Consider the following 21,382-nt stretch of genomic DNA (forward strand, 5'->3'; position numbering starts at 1 on the left):
CAAGGACTAAAATCTCCTCAAGGGTGGGGGCAGCTGCTGGGGGGGGCCACTCAAAGCCAAGATGCACACGCAGAGCTGGAATTGGATCAGGTGGCCAGTAAGATCAATGGATTGATCAATGGACTGATCTTACTGGCCACCTGATCCAGTTTCAGCTCTGCATATGCCTCTTAGTCCTGAGAGGCCCCTCATAATGTCTGCCCCCACCCTGTTTTTTCCTGTAAGTAGCCCTTGAAGAGATTTTATTCCAATTTGTCCAAAGAGGGGTGCTTTGCACATGAAAGCTTACACTTTGACTAAAACTTTGTTGGTCTTAAAGGTGCCACTCGACTCCATCTTTGTTCTGCTGCTTCAGACCAACACAGCTGACCACCTGAATTTCTGGTCGAGGACTGTTTGCCTGAGTGAAGCTGGGCTGTCAGGCACTGCAGCAAAAGCAGTACAATTAGATCCACTGCAATGTCAGACATCAACATGTTGAGCCTGACCTTTTTGACTTCTGGGTGCTTCCACAAAATGGTAATAAATTAAACTATTTGTGGATAGCAGTTTATTTGGGGTATTTAGCTTCACAACCGACACCTGAGGTAAAGAAGGATATTTGCCCAAAACAAAGATGAATAAATCCTTTTAATCAAAATACACAAAACATTCTCTTTTTGTAAAAAAAAAATACATTAGCCCAAAGTTTTAAAAAGCCATCTTCATCTCCAAAAGCTACACTTTGAAAGCACCATCTCAGACCTGCTCAGCACATCATTGAGCAGACTCATCTCTAACATAGAATCTGAAACGTTTTAACTAGTATTTCTTACATTAAGGCAAAATACTGACTACTCCAACATTCCTATGCAAGTTCAGAACAGCCACTGTACAACACTGTAACAAACCTATCAAATTCTGACACTTTTGGTTCTCCAGCTAGATAAGTAAAGGTTTATTTTGTAGAAACACATATTTGGATCCAAGGCAGCACTGTGTTCCACTCATGAAACAGCTGTTTCTTGCCTCCCATCTCCTGTTGCAGCCCTGTATGCTCCCCAAAAAGGGCAAGATGTGGAAGTCCACAGTTTGTGTGTGTGTGAGGGGAAATCAATGAATATAGTATCCTCTCCCCTTGCACAAGTTGGAGTGCTTTTCTGGTCACTGAAGAAGCATTTGGATCTAATTTATAAACATTTCTGTTTTAATAGTCACACTATTATCCTAAACAGATATATTTGATTGTGATGATCTTCCCGTTTGTTAATGAAGAACATAATTCAAGTAAAACTGAATTAAATAGAACTGACTAGAATAACATTTAATAATAGCCCTAATATAGAAGTGTAGTTATTACTAGATTCATAACCTTGGCGCCAAGTTATCCTTGTAGGAATACCATTCCCACAGAGATATATGCAATCCTCCACACAGGCATCTTTTAATGTGCAAGGCATCCCATATAAATGACTATACATACATACACATATTGTTCTTATTCCAAAGGTAGTGTGAACAGGAAGTACTAGAGGTTCAATAATTATGCCTACAACTGCATTTATTTTATACTAGCAGCTTTTCTCAGTGGTAGAAATCTTCAGTTTTATGCATCATTTCCCCCCAAACTGAGCCCTCAACCTTTCATTGTTGTTGTTTTTTTTAAAATGGCTGCTCTTTTCTCCTTTTGCAGTTGTGGAGATGGGCCTGTGAGATGGAACAAATGTCACATTCCTTCTCACATTAATTATTAACCATTAAGTTTTCTTGTACAAACAGGGGATGTTGTCAAGGAACAAATGTGTATATTCTATTTATTTTCCTCTTTTACAGGAGAAATGAGTTTTACAACAGGCAAGTAATAATGGCCTGCACCATAACATTTATAAATCAACCTAAAAGCAAGTCTTCCTTTCTAAAGCTGCTTTGCTTAGATGCTCTAAGTACAGTGAATGGAACCGGCCTCAACAAAAGGGCCGATAAGAACAGTAAATAAATTCATTATCTAACTAACTAATGCCCTACTTGTACCTCTGTTTTAAAAAAAATCAGCTGAGGAAGAGGTAGTAACTAACATACCAGCTATTGACCCAATAGATGCTATTGACCTTTCAGATCTGTCTTTGCTTGAATTAGAGCCCACTCAAAGGAAATACAATGAATGGAAACAAGAGAGAACTGTAACTGTACAAAGTTTCTACTTATAAAGTGTTACAGCTGTGACACCTGCTTCTGGAGGTGCATGAGTGAATTCGAACAGTTAGTTTCCCCATAAATATCTGTCCTAGTTGTCATGTAAGCAAAATCACCTCAATAGTATGAAGTGGACTCTGCAGCTGCCATGTTTTGGATGAACAACTATTTAGCCTTATCAAACTGTGATGGCTGTTTGATTACCACTGTATTATATAACCTCCGCTGTATCTCCTGCTCCCCCAGTTTATCTACCCATTGGGTCCTACAATAACAGAACAAGAGCAGAAAATAAAAATGGTTTCCAGGATGTTGCCATTGTTATAGAAGTTCAGTTCCAGATCTGAACGGCAGGTGAGGCAACAGTAGAGAAATCAGAAAAGTGCTATGACCTGCTGGGAATGAGGAAAACAATTAAAAAGCCCAAATGCCTAAAACTGAAGGGAAAGGAACTACAAATTGATCAGGAAAGGGATATTTCACTGTAGATGGCAACAGATGCAGAGTGAAACTAGTTGTTAGAGTTTGTAGAGATGGCGGATAGAATTCTTACTTACACCAATGGCACAACCTCCCTTTGTTCCTAGGGGAATTATGGGAATATAGACCAATAAAGACAACCCCTGTACACTGTCTATTTCCACCGCAATCCCAAAACTCAGTGACTACTGAATCCCACAAAAAACATCCACCTAACATATGCAATTAATTAACATCCTTAATTATCTCACAGCAACCATGCATATGCACATGTCCATAGGAGGTTTCCCAACTGACCTTTATCAGAAACGAGACTAGAATCAGTAGGGAGTTATTTGAGTCAGTGAGCAATTCTAGGAAAGAAACTGTTGAATGAGTTGTATAACTTGGCCTTGCAACTAGATGGCCAGCTATGGCTTAGGAAAGTCCTGGAGATTCGGTGTGTGTGTGTGTGTGTGTCTGTGAAGAATAGATTTTGGGAAGATGAGGGCGTTTAGTGGGGATGTGATGGCATTGAGTCTGCCCTCCAAAGCTGCCATTTCCTCCAGGGGAACTGATCTCTGTGATGTGGAGATCAGTTATAAACTCAGGAGAACTTCAAGCCCTACTTTGAGGTCAGTAATACTATTCTCAACCCATAATCCCTTACCAAAGTGTAATTCTGCATCTATTGCAGAGGTTTGCAGAGTCACCACATTGGATAACATGGCTGCTAATCTCCAGGTGGAACTTAGATCTCTCCCAGAATTATAACTGATCTCCAGATGTCAGAGATCAGCTCCCCTGGAGGAAATGGCAGCTTCCAGGGGTGATCTCGATGGCATTACATCCTTGCTGACCTCCCTCCCCTCCCCTCCTCAAGCTTTGCCTTGCCAAGGCACAATCTCCAGGAATACCTGGAGTTGGCAACCCTATTTGGGAAACACTGTACTACATATACAAGAATGTAAAAGCAAGATACAAGTGGTGCTGCTGGAAAAAAATACTTAATTCTTAAAAGCTATAAACTATTAAAGCCAACACAATAGGTGCAATTTTCACAGACGGAGGCATTCATGGTTCGTAATGCAAATGCTCCAGTTTTGCATTTCAGACAGGTAATTCTGGGAGCGTGTTCATAAATCAGACAGATTTTATTCTTCATCCATCCTCGAGAATGCATTTGCTCGGAGAACCTCCATGCAGTTCACCAGAATCAGTGCTCCAGTTAGTTCTCGCCAGTGCTTGGTTACAGGATTTTTCAGTTTGTCCAGCGCAGATTGCAGGTCTTGCAACATGTCCCTGTAGCTGTCTCCATAGTGAGCTCCCCAGGTGTACAGAAAATCATATGCCGGCTTCCACATCATCTGCAACATGAATATGCATCAGTGATCACGTGTTTAGATTTCACAGCAACTAAATATGAAAACACTCTCTTTAAAAAACAAAAACAAAAGACATTTGTTTCCAAGCATACTGAAAGTATTCTTACAATGCAATTTCCAGTACAAGAGACCAGGTATAAACTCAGTTTTACAAGAGTCATTACATTCCTAATGGAATCAGTAACCATAAAACCATAAAACAATTCTGAAGGGTTTCCCCCCCTTGAAAAGTACCATTACATTTGTAGGCAACAGCTGAGGTTTCTTCCACAATTGGGCCCATTCTGCACTGACAACTTGCTCTGGAGAACCTGAGGAGTCAAGCCTGAAAGGTTGACTTCAGTTTCACATGCATTCCCTCTGCACTGTTTTCCCCGCCGCCTGGTGTATTTATTGCATATTCTGTGTGTGCATTCTGCATCTACAAGCACAACCCACATTTTTTTTTGTCTAATTAAAGTAGACATGTCACTTGTGATGACGTGGGGCGGCATCCAATGTTTTTTTAAAAAATACACAATTGTCCTGCTGCTGCTGCTGTAAGGTCCAGCAAGCTCAATGAGTTAAGCATTGTGCTCACCACAGCAGGGTTGTCTGTTCAAGCTCTGTGGTGGACGGTCACTGTGTACAAAAAGAGTCCCTTAATTTTTTAAGAAAAAACCCCTCAGGGATTGAGTTTAACAACAGGAGTTTATTGTTAAGCTTTGATCACTGGGGGGGGGGATTTAGTGAACTGCAAGGTGTGCATGCATGTGAGACGTCATGGGAGGGAGGTATAAAATTTCAAGCCAGAGGAGCACAGCAGAGCAGAGAGAGGCAGTGTGTGTTGTTGTGAGCAAGCGAGTGATTAGGGCAGGAGGGGCGGAGCCAAGGCTGGGGTCCAAGAGGCTGGGGTCCACCTGGAGCTGCGTGGCTGCAAAGGCAAAGAAGGACACCAGGTGCCTCCGTCGCTCTCCTGCCCCACAGTGAAGCTGAGGCACAGCTCCTGAGAGGCGAGTCTGACCACGCACAGTACACCCAAATTCTCCAGCCCACAGTTGCTCAGCAAGACTTGACAGCCTGACGGAAAATCCTGAGGGGCCATTGTGTGTGTGTGTGTGTGTGTGTCCAGCAGCTTCTTCCTTTCCCACCCTCCTCCCGGTCTTTCCACAGGACGCGTCTCTTGAACACATTAAAACTGCTGGATGCAAAGGCTGGGCTGGGAGAACCTTCTCTCGCTCCCCCTTTCCCCGCCCCGGTCCCAGAGAGAGACGTCATGGGAGGGAGGTATAAAACTGAAGCCAGAGGAGCAGAGAGAGGCAGTGTGTGTGTTGTGAGTGAGCAAGTGATTAGGAGTTGGGCAGGAGTGGCGGCGCAGACAAGCGCAGGGGGGCCTGGGCCCCAGAGGCTGGAGTCCACCTGGAGCTGTGTGACCGTAGAGGCAAGGAAGGACGCCAGGTGCCTCCATCGCTCTCCTGCCCCACAATGAAGCTGAGGCACAGTTCCTAAGAGGCGAGTCCTTCTGGGCACTGCTCTCGAGGGGCATGTCAAGCCAGCTGGGCCTGCAGGGATCGTTCTCCCCGCAGGATCAGCTCCTGCTCCTGGGGGTGCTCTTTTAGGCAGTGGAGCGCACACACACACCTCGCAGTTCAGTAAAAAAATTTCCACCAGTGATCACAGTTTAATGATAAACTCCTATTGTTAGACTTATGCCACGTAAAAAAAAGATAACACTTTACAAAGAAGCAATGATGAATGGGGGAAGATGGCAAAATGTGCAGAGTGGGAGAAACGACATCGACATGAGTGGGGGAGTTAGGGAAAAGGGAGGGGGGATATTCAAGGGAACATGTCTGCATCGCAGTTTGCCTCAGGGTGGAACCAATTCAAGGGAAAAAACTGCCACAAAACAGTGGTCAGAAAACCTGAGGCAAGAGAGGATTGAAACCGAGCTGACCACTGAAGGAAGATGAACCACTGCAGAACAAAAAGCAAAAACGAACCCAGGATAAAAAGCAAGATGAAATTGATTTGAATGCAAAGGGACTTGGAACAGCTGGTGGTGAAACCAGGGGAAAACGCCAGTGCAGCATTTAGGTTCATTTAGATTAGTTTTCTAAAAAGAGTCTTTCCAAAGGATTCTGGGGTACAAATTTGGTCGCCACCCTTATGCTAATTTCAGAAAATGATCTTATGGCTTTGGATGAAAGGAAGTGCTATTTGGGTTGAGAATGAATGATCAGGAAAATTACAGTTGCATTTTCTACATGCATTAGCTATTCTTTTGAAAAAAATCACCATCACTGTTTCAGTAAATTTAATCTTTGGCATACACACTTCAAATTGTGATGTTGGGACAGAACCATACAGGATGGGCTATACAGTACTACAAGATAGGTGTTTCATGTGTGGAGGTCCATTCTTCTGGTGCACAGGAGACTCAAAATGTGGCTACCTGCATCTAACCACTGGTTTAAACTCATTTTCAATCTAGTGGGCCCTAAAGTATGCAAGGGAAAAGATTCTCCAATATTTGTAGATCTCATGGGATCTAAAATAATCTGTTGGTTGGGAGGATTTTGGTATGCTGCAGAATAATCGGACATTTCTGTGCTTGTGCCCTGTCTGATTGTAGGGCATGATCCCAGAGCCACTATTTAATTGTTTCTTTTGTTTTCTGAAACCCAAGATGAGAGAGACCATGCTCCTCGAGTTTCCCCTCAGTTGCTCTTGGCCAGGTTGAATGGCGGCTATCAGCAAACATCAACTGTGCTAGACTCACTAGATTGAAAATGAGTTTAGACCAGTGGTTAGATGCAGGTAGCCACATTTTGAGTCTCCTGTGCATCAGAAGAATGGTCCTTTTAGGTGGTTACTGTCAGCTCCGACTCACAGCATTTCTCCAACCATTGAAAACTCATGGATGGTACAAGCAGGATAACCCAGAAATTATCTGGATTCAGGAGGCAGAAATTAGTAGTATCCCTCATCCATAATAAATGCTGGATTGCTAGACCTCAGTACTAACAAGATCTTGACAATGTCTTCATCCTTTGCAGCAGAGTCTACTGGAAGATGCAATAGCAGCAAAAATTGAAGAAATCAGCAGGTAAAGAAGATTGGGGTCAGTCACATAATGCAAATCTGCATGATAATATTTTTTTTTAGGTTTCAACTTCAAAAAGACATATTACCTGAATAGTTCAGGAAGCATTTACTTCCAAGATCTGATGTACAGGGATGATATAAAGGCTTAAAAATACTGGGAGGGAAGCATCAAAAAGTTGCTGTCACAAGAATCCATGTCTGAAAAAACATGCTGCTTTAAAAGTACATCTAAAAACCACAAATTGCGAGTGGGATTATCACCAACAGTTATGGAGCCAGAATGTCAGTCTTGTTGCTGAATACATACTAAAGACTTGCAACGAAGAGGGCTAAAAATAACAGTGAACCTCTCAAGGACTTCCTGGATCAAGTGTGTTCAGTTAAGCTTGATTTGCAAATAAAATGATGGGCTTCCTTAATGGCAGTTCTGCGAACTCAGCCAGGGCAGAAAATCAAGCTGTGTTTTTGCTGTCTTCTTCCTCCTCATCAGTTTTACAATTAGAACCTAAGGCAGGATGGAGTGCTACTCATGCTTAGCTCTTTTGTTCTGAACAGCAATGAAAAGCTGCAGAGGGTCAAAGAAATGTGATAGCCGTCTCTGCACATGTAAACTGCTTGAATAAGCAGGTCTTTAAAAAAAGCCTTTTAGAGAATTCTCTGAGACAGTTTTTAATTTATCATTGAAGATACCTGCACCACAGCTGTTAAGAAGAAGAAGAAGAGATTGGATTTATACCCCACCCTTCACTTGGAGTCTCAGAGTGGCTTACAAACTCCTTTCCCTTCCCCTCCCCACAACAGACACCCTGTGAGGTGGGTGGGGCTGAGAGAGCTCTGACACAAACTGCTCTTTCAGGAACAGCTGTGCCAGAGCTTGTGACTGACCCAAGGTCACATCAGCAGGTGCAAGTGGAGGAGTGGGGAATCAAACCCGGTTCTCCCAGATTAGAGTCCGCGCACTTAACCACTACACCAAACTGGTGTATGCTGCTGTTATTAAATGGAATGAATGAGGGATGCTCACAGATGAAAATTGTAAGATCAAAGACTGTAAAACAAGGATGTTTGCAAACATGACAAACTAATTGTTGGTGGGTAAGTAGCTGATGCCCTTTCAGTTCCAAAATACTACGAGAGGGGGTGACCACTTATCCATCTGGCCATGAGTCCTGGTGCAAGAAAGCAGCAGAAACAGTGAGTTACTCATCAATAGTCTGTACTCCTTATTCTGTCCCTTGTTACAAAGTGGCTTCTTTCCATGGCAGAAAGTTACTTCACTCCTCCCCCTACAGCCACTTGCTTCCTCCCTACTCCAGTCCAGCCCCAGGATCTAGCAAACTACCTCTTTTAAGGCCTGCCTTAATAGCTGAATCCGCACCTTGAGTCTGGGTTGCTCCCTTCCTTGCCTCCCCTCATATTTTCGCTATCAGAGTGAAATCTTCTCCCCTCTGCAAATGCCTGCCAGCCTCTGCCCAGCTGGCTCAGTCCCGGGCAGGCTTGTCTTGCTGGGGCCCCAGCCTGTGTGAGGGCTCTCCAGTCCTCACAGGTTCATCTTACGGAGAGCCCATGGAGAGAGCTGCAACGTCCTCCACCATGGATGGGGCTGCCTGAACCCCTGCAGCCTCCCCAGCACAAGGATCAGTATACGAAGCAGAACACATTTAGAAAGAAAGGCAAGGGCTGAAGGTCAGAGATGGTGCTGGAAAACAAGTGTAAATAATGAGGCAACCTTTGCATTCATTCTTGTTTCTCTGAATGCAGTTGCTGGGCCAGACAGAATATAGGGAATAGAAGTTCATCTCAATGTTCCTGTTCAGTGTTTAAAATAGAAACTAACTGGTCTTGCAATGAGCAATTTATAACATTAAAAGCAAAGCGTGTCTTTCTCAGAAACAATTCATCATAGATTTGTACTTATTATCAAATAAAATAATCAATTAAAATTATAATAAGGCTAAAATTATAATCCAACTAGGGCCAGGGGAGAGCCAAACCAACAAGATCAACAAAACCCTAGAAACAATAACAGTGTTTTCGCTTGACCCTTAAAGTTGACCACACATAGGGGGAGACTGTCCCATAATCCAGACATCGTAACAGAAAAGGTATTGCCTCTGAATATGGGGGCACAAAAAGGCAGGCCTCCAGTGCTGATCTTAGCTGATGGACAGGCTCATATGGATGTAAACTGCTCATATGGATGTAAATGGAAGCAGAAGCTTAGGGATCAATCATCAATGAATTCACACAGCATGGAATGAGTATTGAGGAAAGAGAAAATGTAAGGAGGAAGAGAGATAAATGGGGGGCACAGAAACAGAGAGGTATCAAGGCCTAGCCACTTGTCGCCTACACAAGATTACAGCAAAGATTCCAGTAGAGGATGAGATGATCCTTGCCAAGGAGCGCATAACTGTTTAGCAGAGGTGCCTTACAATCACCTGAAGTATAACAAAGACAGCAGAGACAGAGATTATAGTACAGAGACTGCAAAAGCAAAGAAGAAACTCTTGGTTAAAACTTTAGGAAGGAAAGTAAGGATCTTCAATACTGTTTAGGGCTGCCAAATGCAGCCGGGGGGCGGGGAATTCCCCGTTTCGGAGCCCCGATTCCCGGCATCGGGGCCCGGGGGAAACCCCACCCCCGCGTGCGCGTCACCCGGAAGTGACGTTGCACGCTGGGGGCGGAGCCACACCGTTTGTGACGCCCAGCGTGTGACGTCACTTCTGGTGACGTCCTGGTGGCGCGCGCGCGCGCACTCCCCAAGCAGCTCCCGGACCAGAAGGACGGTCCCCCGCCGGTAAGAAATTAAGATTTGGCAACCCTAATACTGTTGCAGTAAAGAAAAACAGGAAAAAAAAAACGACATTTAGACAAAGAGAGCCTTATTTTTTTCCTGAACAGTTATTCAATTGTATTTACAATAAACAAGTTGGTGGCTTGTGAGCAGTCACTATGGGTGGACAACTTGGAAATCCCACCCCACATTTTGAAATCTCCCCTTCCAAAATATTTTAAACTCTCAGAGCTTACACAGATTGATTTCTTCTCCCCTCTCCAGTTTTATTCTTTTAACTGATCCCTCAACTGCTCTCAACATTCCTTCTGTAGAACTTTCAGCCTTCCTCAGCCTGAGAGGGTTGCCGGGGGGGGGGGGCTTTGGATTAATTTTTGAATTCATACTTTCATGCATACCTCGGAGATTCCAAGTATGGAGAAAGCCCCACCTTACCTATGGTAGATGATTTTGCAGGTTTCATTATCAAAATGGAGTTGAGATACATTTCTATATCACAAATTGGGGAACTGCAAAGATTTATAGGAGGGGACAATGATTTGAACACCACCCCCAAGAACCTACCCCTGAAGGATTCTTTGATATCTCTTCCCTTTGATTGACTCTGATTGTTCTCAATATTCCTTCCCTCCTGGATCAGTTCTCTGATCTCTGCTGCCTAGGGAATCAGTTCTAATTCTGGGAGATCTCTCCAGGTTCTGTCTGGAGGTAAGTAACCCAAAGCTCAGGCGGCCTGGTGTTCAGTGTCTGCTCCACAACTACCATGCTGGTGCAGACAAGGATCTGCCTAACAATGATTCTCTGGGATAGCCTTTTGCTGGGAAAACCCAGCCTATCAATCAGAACCACAGAACAATGAAAGCACTATGCACAGAACCATCAAAGTCCAAGTGGTAAGCTTTGCATGCTGATAAACCCCCAAAGGTAGCCATGTGGTTCTGCAAATATTTCATTTAATTATTCACACTGACAGTTTAACACACCGGCTGCTTATATGAGATCCCTCCGGCTGTTTGAGACAAATAGCTCTAAATAAAAATGTTGCTAGACTCACAAAGAGAGGGTAAGATCACCATAAAATCTAGCCTTTTGCATGACAAGGGATACTCTGTGCGTAATGCACAGTTCCACCTAAGAATAAATTTCCTTCAGGGTTTGAAATTTGGCTTAAAAGCCATGCTGTGCCAGTATAATCACATGTGGCCCAGACACACCTAAGAGAACTGTATAAATGTGGAAGCCTAAAAAGCCAGTCTGAGCCTTTGAAAGAACAAGGTAACTATGAGGGATTTCCTAAACCAGATTTCCCCTCTAGAAACAGGTCTGACAGATTGTGTTATCATTCCAAAAACCTGAACAATGTGTTTAGCCAGAGGCCACTGAGGGCCTGAAGAAACTTGTGTACACCCTGGAACGGCGTGCCCTCTCTCAAAACACTTTCAACTCTTATAACCTTTTCTGACTGCCAGCTAAAAAATGCATCCTAGCCCTTTTAGCAAAAGAAAGATCATGAAGCCTCACCTCTGGAGGAACATCCCCGTTTTTCCCCCGGTGGGGAATTTCATAAGCTTCAATTTGTTGTTTTGTGAGTCGGGCTAATTTTTCTGCCAGCTCTCTCCAGCCTTTTCCTAGTTTTACAGCTGCAGTAAACACAACGGTGTCCTGCGTAATGCGCGCTAGTAACCCTTGGCAATCCAGCTTCAAAAGTGCCTGCAGACACAAATTTGAGAGTTATATTATCCAGCAGTCTTTAACAACAAATAAGCCTATAGCTTGTCATCACAGCCATTTAGAAGATTAATGCTTTGGAACACTTTTTTTTCTTACTAAACCACTACAGGTGGACAGCTTTTAGAAGAAAAATCAATTTTTACTGAAAAGATAAAAACCATTAAAAATGACATCACATTGCTTTCCTGCTTCAAATCTCTGTTGGATCCAATTTTATAACCCTGGAAAAAAGTGATTTTTCCCAGTATTTGAGATTTTAAATGTAACTGCCTAAAATATACAATGGTTAATGAACATGCTGACTTGAATTACCTTTCTATTACTATTGGCAAACAAGGATGCTTCCATTGGAAAGAGCTAGGAAATGTTCCACTATCTCCCTTATATATAAAAGCCGAATGGTGGTGGTACCTCTCTAGAACATTCCACATGCTCCGGAATTGGTTGGCGCCCTGGTGTGTCACTCAGAATCTGTCCCTACCCACTGGCTGCATTGCTTGAGTCTCGCCTCCAACATTCTAAATAGTTTGCTGTTCCTCTCCCCCCCCCATAGCCAGTCAGAACAGAGGTTATTTGCATATGCAGCCTCATTGGCCTTTGCCTTGGAACACAGAGGTCATTTGCATATGCGACTTGATTGGCTTTTGCTTCTAACATTCTAAACAGTTTGCTGTTCTGAGGTAAAATGTGTCCAATCTCCAGGTGAGGGCTAGAGATCACTCAGAATTACAACTGCTTTCCAGATGGCAAAGATCAGTTCCCCTGGAGAAAATGGTGGGAAATTCCTGGAGATGTGAGGGATGGAGCCTGGAGAGGGTGAGGTTTCAGGAGCCGTGGGACCTCGGACAGGTACAAAGCCATAGACTCCGCCCGCCAAACCAACCATTCCCTTCTGGGGAACCATTTTTGCCAATCTCCAGGTGAGGGCTGGAGACCACTCAAAATTACAACTGTTCTTTAGGTAGCAGAGATCAGTTCCTCTGGAGAAAATGGTGGACTCAGTGTCATTATACCCTGCTGAGGTCGGCACAGCAAATTGACACTGAGTGCCCAAGGGCAGGGCACCCGCCCAGAGTCTCTTTCTAGAGCTCATTGTATTTATTTCCATAACGGGCCTTTTTCTTTGTAGGAAAATATTTCTCATGGTGGACAATAAGAATATAAAACCACTACCATCATCTATTTAATTTATAGCCCACTCTCGCAAAGCTTCATAAGATTACTATTTCAGTATTATTCTGTGTTAAGGGTTGGAATGGGGGAAAAAACCCTCAAAGACATTAAGCTGTCAGAAAGGGACAGAGATGTGGAAATCCATCAGCACTGTGTGGCCTATATCTTAGGTAGCTGCACTGCTGGGGATGCCATTAGTATCATAAGAGCTTCAGACTGCAGAGACTTGTTCATGATATCGCTTTGCTCATATGAAACGTCCCGATGCCAATGTCATCAAATCACAGACAGATGGAATGCAAAGGATAGGAATCTCTATTATGCAAAGTGAGACCATCTAGCAGTCCATCTGGCTCTGTACATTAGGCTCTGACTGGAAGCAGCTCTCCAAAACCTCAGACAATTGTCCTTTTGTGTTCTGTACTAGAGATATCAGGTACACAATTCATGCAAAACATGTACTCAACCACTGAGCAGTGTTTCATGGAGAGACATGGCACACCCTATCTCATCAAAACATTTATGTTTACAGTCAAGCCGTTAAAAGCATGTGGCCCACAGAGGATACATACTAGGATGTATTGGGAAAATATTTACCAGCTCTCTCCAGCCACATTTTTATGTGAAACTACTATCTTTTTAATCCAAACTGGATATGGATTTTCAAAAGTTTACATAAATTCAAACAGCCAATAACTTCTCCGTCCACTAATTAAAGTCTGGCTACTAGATAAAACTGTCGTTGCAAGCAGAGTAACGGAAGCCAGATTTTTGAAGAAGGAAAATTAAGGAGGTTCTCCAGCTTACAGGCTACACCTGTGCTGCCAAAAATGTGTTGCTCCTACAGTGAAAAGAAGATTGTTATGCAAATCTGATGTTTGTTTTCAGACTGCATAATCACATTCAATCAATAATAGTATTTACTCATTACTCCTGATTAAGGAGATCCAGGCAGTGCTGCCTATAGTAATTAGCCAAAGAAAATTCCAATAGAAATCATCGAGAGCTCTGCCCTGAGTAATGACTTTATAACAAGGTTAAAACTGAATAAACTTTATTTGGGGGGGGGGGATGTCTGTCAATAGCCTGGCTTTCAGGGCTTACATGATCATTTGAGACAAAAGAAGAAAAAGTCTTCAATGATTTACTTCTTTCCGAATGCTTTCTACCACCTTGTAAATATAAAATACATCATGAGAAAAGGCAGCTTTTGCTCTGCTGGGTCAAAGACTCAATAATCATTTCGAAAAAATATTAAAAACAAAAATATCCTGGCTGAAGCTACATCAAATCAAAAGTCTGATCGACTGGGCGAATGATCAAGGCACATTCTCAAGACCCAAGACAATATTTGAGTGCATTCTTGACAAATCTGCTGTTCAAACAAAAGGTATTCTTTCACAGGTCTACAAATCTTTGCTGGAAGAGGAAAAAGACAAATTTATGTCTAATAAAACAGCCTGGCACAAAGATATTCGCAGAGAGCTATCCACCCAACAATGGACCGAAATCTGGAGCTCACACGCTTGCAAATCTAGAATCTTTTCCATAAGGCTACAGTTTTTCAAACTCCACACATTGGTACCTCTCCCCTGTAAGATTGCAACATACGCACCCCGACTATAATCATCTCTGTTGGAAAGGGTGCAGATCTGTAAGTTATTTTTTCCACTGTTGGTGGGAATGCCTGGCAATACAATCGTTCTGGAGACAATTGATAGAAGAGATTGCAGCAATCACATCCCAAAAGCTTCCTCTAGATCCTGCAGTAATACTATTGCAGCTAGTGGACAGAGACTCCCAGAATATGAACATCTCGACTCTCACTTCCACTCTACTGGCCTCTGCAAGGCTAACTGTGGCGGCTGCTTGGAAATCTCCAGACCCACCAGATATTAGAACATGGAGAAATAAATGCTGGGAACACTTCATAATGGACAGGATTGCAGAAACTTACAATGACAGAAAACACATGGCCTCAAAAACAAAATCTAACTTTGTCAAAATATGGTTCTCCTTCCTTCAACACATGGTAGAATCCCTCAAAATCCTCACTACATGGAATGGCTTCGGCTATAGACCCTCGTCATTTTGAGTTACACCTTCTATTTTAGGGAGTGGAAATGGCTACTGAGCATGGGTTCTATATGGAATATTATTTCCTCTAAAGCTGAATACTGTTTTTCTGCGTTTTATGTTGATGTTGCTTTTACTATTGACAAATTTGCAATTACTTACACTGCTTTTTCTGTTAAAATAAGAAAAGAAAAAAGTTTCAATAAAATATATATATAAAAAAGACCAAATAAAAGGAACAGCATTTCAGCTGAGGAAGAATATAAGTCTTAAATTCTGCCCCTTGAAATAACTTACTATTCAGGGGATCTTATAGAAAGTATATAAAACAGCCACCTCTGACCTCTACAAAAATGGGCAATGGATGGTTTATGGGAAACTCCTGTTACAGAACTCTCTTTCACCTCAGCTCAAGTGTTAAAAAGTGGGCACCACCCTTCTGTACTAGTCTATGAATTCTGTAAGATATAAAAGGGAATTCTGGCCAGTAACAGCAGTACAAAAGAGCATAATTTAATAACTGTATCACTTGTAGAAAACCAACATCTCTTTGTGTTCTTCTTCATAATTCTTTCTCCGTGAACACAGTTAAAGCTATCCTAACTTAGGAGAACACTCTTTTAAGATTTAATTTTGTCCCTTGTGGCCCTTCATTGTCATCCATTGTCAACACCCTCACAATGTTTCCCCGATTATCTGGGACGGGGGGAAGGTCTACAAGCATGAGGATACCATGGATGAACTGTGTCTTGCCATGCCTTCAGCAAGTAAGATTACAGAACAGAAGAAAGTGGGAACAGTAACCCAAATTCAATTACTGGGTAGCTGTTAGTCCCCTTCTACCCAGTATAGAATCTCTTTACTCCCTGCCCAAAATGGGACTTATAGGGAGTTATAAGCCCTCCAACCACTAAGTAACACTGCTATTAAGTCTTTATTATATCGCCAGCCTTTAATCTCCAGCTTTGATGATATAAAAGTTTTTCTTCACTTTTGATATCTGATTTACAAGGACACATATGTCTGATTAATGCTAGAGAGATCTGAATTATACCTGACATGTCTATTTCTTTTGGTGAGTATTTGTGTTTGTGTGTGTGCGTGCGTGCCTGGGAATCATGGTTGACTTCTAGTGACCTCTAGTGGGGCTTGGACATTTCAGACAGGTGGCTTACTTTTGCCTGACTCTGTGTCCCAGCCCTTGTATTCCTTGGAGGTTTCCCTTCCAAGTACTTGCCAGGGTCGGCTCTGCTTAACTTCCAAGATCTGATGAGATCAGGCTTGCTTGGGCGATCCAGGTTAGGGCCTGGCATACCTATTTTTGAAGGGAGGCAGCAGCCATATCTTTTTGTTTATTTAGCCCTGCAGCCTTTGGTTCCAACTTAAAATCTGTTTTGCACCCATCATCATCTAATTTATTGAAACATTTATAACCAAGCTTTCTCACTTCTTTTGCTTCAAACAAGAGATGGGGTTTTGACATCATGTCTGGAAACATTCCTTCCACTTGCCTTTCTTTTTATATTTAGTACTGAAAATCCACCTTGCTGAAGTGGTATGGGAAACTCAAAAGCTGGCTTGTGGCTTTGTGATATTTTGGCTGTATCTGACAAAAGTTATTACATTGCTGCTTTTAATTTTTTCCCCCCTCATGGGCCAGCACGGCCACAAGTCTTTGTTTGCAGAGGTTTAATTGCTATTCTTAGGCAAGAAGCTGTGGTGTATGTTTTTTAAAGAGCAGATACTGCTCGCTTTATCAAGAGCATCTGTTTGAGGATTCCGAAAATAGCCTTGGGAAAGAGAAGCTGGAAAGGAGAGACAGAAATTTTACCTGTACGCCTATTTTTACATTTACAACTGCAGAGAAGTATGAGAGATCTTTGCTGTAGTGTCTTGACAGTGACAAAACCCATTATTGCCAATGTTTGCCATGTTTAAACAATGTGGCTGTTGTCCTATTAGGCAACCTGCTAAGGAGCACAGAAATAGGAACAAGTCTGGGGCCTTGGTATGTCTTAATCCAACCCTGATTTCATGCATCTTTTACAGGTCAGCAATAGTTACTGTCAATTTAGATGTCGCCAGCAAATATGTGAAATTAGAATCTATTTAGTCCTCATGTGCATCATTTTGCACTTACACTGGGTCTCACTTGCCATTTAGTTGCCCATTTGACTGGTTATAGCTCAGTATGAACAAGAAGAAACACACATATTTCCTTTCTAACACTGCCTACTGGATTCTTAGTACAACACTCTGAGGAGCTGTGTTCGTTTCAGCTGTATAATGACATGTCCCTGATTTAGTAACAGAGATCCCTTGAGTCTCCTCTCAGGGCATTTATATTCAAGACTGTATGATATAAATCAAAAAAGTATATATGCCCTAGTTAACAGACATCAAAATAAACAGGTAATGTGAAGTTTTTACTGAACTAATTTCTGGTGTCAAGAATACGCAGCATTTTGAGTTACATAGACATGGCTGTTCAGTATTCATATAGAGTTTTTTTTTCCCTTATCAACATCTATATAAAGCTAAAATCAAAACATTCACAGAAACCTTTTAAATAAGTCAACAATTCACTTATAAACAACTTTTGCTTACCGGTCTGTCTGTATCTTAGGGTTGCCAGATCTGGGTTGGAAAATATCTGGAGATTTGGGAGGTGGAGCCTGAAAGGGCAAGGTTTGGGGAGAGGAGGGACCTAAGCAGGGTATACAGCCATAGAGTCCACCCTCCAAAGCAGCCATTTTCTCTGGGGAAACTGATCTTGGTCATCTGGAGATCAACTGTAATAGTGGGAGATCTCCAGGCACCATCTGGAAGCTGGCAACCTTACTTTATATATTAATGTTAATCATTATGACCACAGAAGCTTTCCCGATCTTGGTCACCAGCAATGCTCCCTCTAAGCTGTGGAGTCCTGTGAGCAAAAATTCTACTTTGTGAGCTATGGACATTAAAGTTGCGAGCGAGTAAAGTTGGCTGCTGCATAAGTCAGTTTGCTCTGGAGCCATCCTTCCTGAGCTAAGACAAAATTCTGTGAGCTAGAGGCTGAAAAACTGTGAGCTAGCTCACACTAACTCAGCTTAGAGGGAACACTGGTCACCAGGGATAATGCAGCACTGGCATCAGTTTACTCAAAAGGGTTTAAGTGTGTATACTGGAAGCAAACTTGGAGAGTTCCAGGGTGAAGAGGGGCAAAATGTGATGTGATACAATGCCAACAATTATATTATGTTAGAGATTGACAGAAAGTTGTTTGCAGTCTGGATTTAGAAAGCCCAGAGTGGCATGAGTGGCATGAGATGCGAGGATTACACAAACCAAGTGTGCCAGCAAAGAGCAGTGCTGTCTGGCTGCAAGTGATGATCATGCAAGCTTGAGGAGAAAGGGCTTCAATACATTACAAACAAAAGCATGGTGCACCTGACTCATCAGATGACCACAGGAATCTGTTGTCAGCTTTAGATTCCCAAAGCCTACCTAGCTTTACTCAGGGCTTTGAAGGCATATGGAGGGGAAGTTGATTTAAGAACCTAAGAAGGTTTCAGGAAGCTACTTTTTTTTTTATTCCCATAGGGTTATCATTAGTAATTTTAAAATGTAACAAAACATGAGAGGCCATTGATTGGCAGTGACCAACTCTCCAGTGGGCAAAACACACTCAAATTATTTTCATTTTCTTCTATGTTGTTATTTAAGATTGTACACATTTTTCACCTCTAGGTTTTAAAAATATCTTGATTGTGAAGCATAGAGGAGTACCAAGCAGGAAGTCAGAGACTTCTTGAAAAGTTTCCACTGCAACTGCTGCTTGCACTGCTAACAAAGCTTTTCATTTCCAAACAGCTCTGTTGGCTTAAGTCTACCTGCCCAGAGGCCTTAAGGGTGGGTGGGGTAACCTTAGCCAGAAACAAATCACCTACATTTATTATGACCAAATCTCACACGTGAACAAAGGAAACCCATCTGACCATACTTACAACAGAGAGCTCATATAGGAAACGTCTCCTACTCCTGTTAGCGTGGCAAACTTCCTTCAGCTTTTTCACAACATACGCGACTTTTTCTGGCTCTTTCTCAGCCTGCACCTCATTGAAATCGGCCAGAGACATGTGTGAAAATCCAAGGGCATCAGCCAAAGCTTTCCAGTCGTACATTTTTTCCGACACAGTGGATAAGATTGCTGAATAGATGTAGGTCAGTTTTTTAAAAGGCAATGTAATTTGTTCAAGGAGGCTGCTGGTCATGATTGCACTGTCTTCAACATCTATAGCTTGATCTTTGGTTATAACTTTGATATTTTTGCAGTGTATAAGGCCAACCTTTCTTCTAAGAACTCCCACATACCACTCTTTTATTTTAGCTTGCCCGATAGCTTTCACCTTATCTTCTCCAAGAAGTGCTATTGTATCACCCTTAAAATACTCCAGCAAATAATCAATTTTTGTTTGACGTAACACAGTTTTCAAAGCTATGCCGTAGCTAGTAACATTTAAAGGCTTATCTTGAAAGGCAGGGTATTTAATTATTGGTACTGACAGCAAAGGTGCAGATTTGATCTCTTTGCGTTTTTTCAGTCGGTTTGCCTGTTTAGCTATTCCGGGGAGTAGCTTTGGAGCTGGCTCCGGGGTAGTAATGTAGAAGTGGCAAACCAGCTTGTTGTTTGGGACTTTAACTTGAACACGGAAGACAAACAGATGTATTTTCCTTGAGCTGACAACAGAAAATGGAAAATGTCGGTGAACCACCTCACCGCCCCCTTTCAGCATTCCTTGCTTAACTTCTCTACTTTGATTTTCTTCCTTCACTTCAAAGTCAGAATCACAAGAGGCCACAAAAATGCTCAGGTCTTGTGGCTTCTCAAGGATAAATGTGTGCTTCCCCCATAATTGGAAAACAACTGGGGGCATGCTTTTTCCACCCTTTTTAATGTCACACACTCTGAGTTTTTCTGGCACAAAATTGTGACTAAACAACGCAAACACAGCAGTGAAAGACGGGTGGATATGTTTGGGTCCATAAATTCCAACTGAAAGTTTTCTGTGGATATATTCCCAAACACTTGCTGAAGGAGAATGAATGGTGTTTGTTTGGGCTACAGTCACAATGTACATCAAGTGACTTAACTCTGTCAGCTTCACTTGTATAGTATCTTTATAGATATAGCAGGTGTGTATTTTTTCAAATGGTCCTTCTTTACTGCCACCACACAGACATACAATTTCAGTCATAACCTGACTAAAAGGGTCTTTTTTCACTTCAGCTGCAATTTTCATTTCTAATAAAATGGCTTCTGTTGTACTGAGGTTACTTAATGTAAGTTCTATCAGTGGGGTTATAGTGATTGAATGTTCATGATTAAGCGATGAGGGAGGGTCAAGGAGAGCCCGTAAACCAACCTCTTGAAATTCTCCAAGTGCTACATGACCTTCAGGGAAATGAACAGCAATATCTGAGTCAGGAAGCTGCACTGAGCCACCTTCATGACTCACTTTACATACTATATGAGTTTCTACAGATTGGGTTTGTGCCCATCCTGGACTCTGATTCATCACGCTCAGATCTAGGCAGGATCGGGCCAGCTGTCGTTGATTCAGCCATGCTGTTTTATAGGCTTCTCGATCGTTTTGAAGCGATTCACTATCTAGAGGCAAGTGGTGGTTGGATGGATCTGTATTAGGAGGTTCAAAAACCTTGGCCCCAACAATATCCAAAAGATCTGAAGCACTCCTATATTTTGCAGATCCCTTTGAAATTTTGTGAAGGAACAGAAAATCAATATTTAATTCATCTCCAGATGAAGCAGCAGAATCCGTGTTATTTGACTCCCCATTATTCAAATCCCTAAAAAATAAATAGGGGTCTTCTTTTAAGATAGATATACACTTGTTGTTTTTCTCTCTGTTACTTGATTGAGCTACATCATCTAGAAAAGGGTTGGATGCAGATAGTTCATTCCAAAAAGGATTTGTCTTGAACACGCCAGGGGCACCTTGCTTAAATTCTCCAGGCCAATGGGACTTCAGATGTAATTCATTTTGTTCTTCTTTTGCTAAAAATAAACACAGAGATAAATATTCCCATTTTGGTTTTTATCCCGCTCTAACTGGTATTTCACTTTTGCCAAGTTATTTCTGTTTCCCCCTACTAATTACTTTAAACATGCCAAGAGTAATGTGAAGAAAAACATCAAAACTTGTAACCCTTTGACTTGCTCTGATTGTGATGACTCAGGTTTCCAGTTTTAAAATTTAACACCCACATAATATTCCTATTGTACATGGCTTATTTCTGACAGAACCTGTTGATATTTTTGAAAGTTCTCATACTTGGCCAAGCTTCATAACATCTCTCCCAGTTTAGACTTGAAATTTAGGAAACCAAAAAAGACTTCCTTAAGACCTTTTTTTTTTGAAATTCCTTCAGGAATGCTCCGGCAAGCCCAATCTCATCAGAACAGTAGTTGGCGGGAGACCTCCAATGAATACCAGGG

General features: G+C 42.2%; 1 protein-coding gene across 1 annotated transcript in view; it reads right to left on the reverse strand.

Moving 5' to 3' along the window:
- Positions 1-3,701: 3,701 nt before the first annotated feature.
- The window catches only part of MACC1 (metastasis associated in colon cancer 1), a 41,510-nt gene continuing 23,829 nt past the window's right edge, over positions 3,702-21,382 (reverse strand). The window contains exons 3-5 of the mRNA XM_015426150.1: positions 18,870-20,941; positions 11,422-11,610; positions 3,702-3,998 (exon numbers count right to left, since the gene is read on the reverse strand). Of these exons, the coding sequence (XP_015281636.1) occupies positions 3,786-3,998; positions 11,422-11,610; positions 18,870-20,941 (2,474 nt within the window). The 3' untranslated portion in view covers positions 3,702-3,785. The remainder of the gene's footprint in view (positions 3,999-11,421; positions 11,611-18,869; positions 20,942-21,382) is intronic.

Source organism: Gekko japonicus, unplaced genomic scaffold (assembly GCF_001447785.1).
Source record: "Gekko japonicus isolate JY-2015 unplaced genomic scaffold, Gekko_japonicus_V1.1 scaffold77, whole genome shotgun sequence".
NCBI classification, from domain to species: Eukaryota; Metazoa; Chordata; class Lepidosauria; order Squamata; family Gekkonidae; genus Gekko; species Gekko japonicus.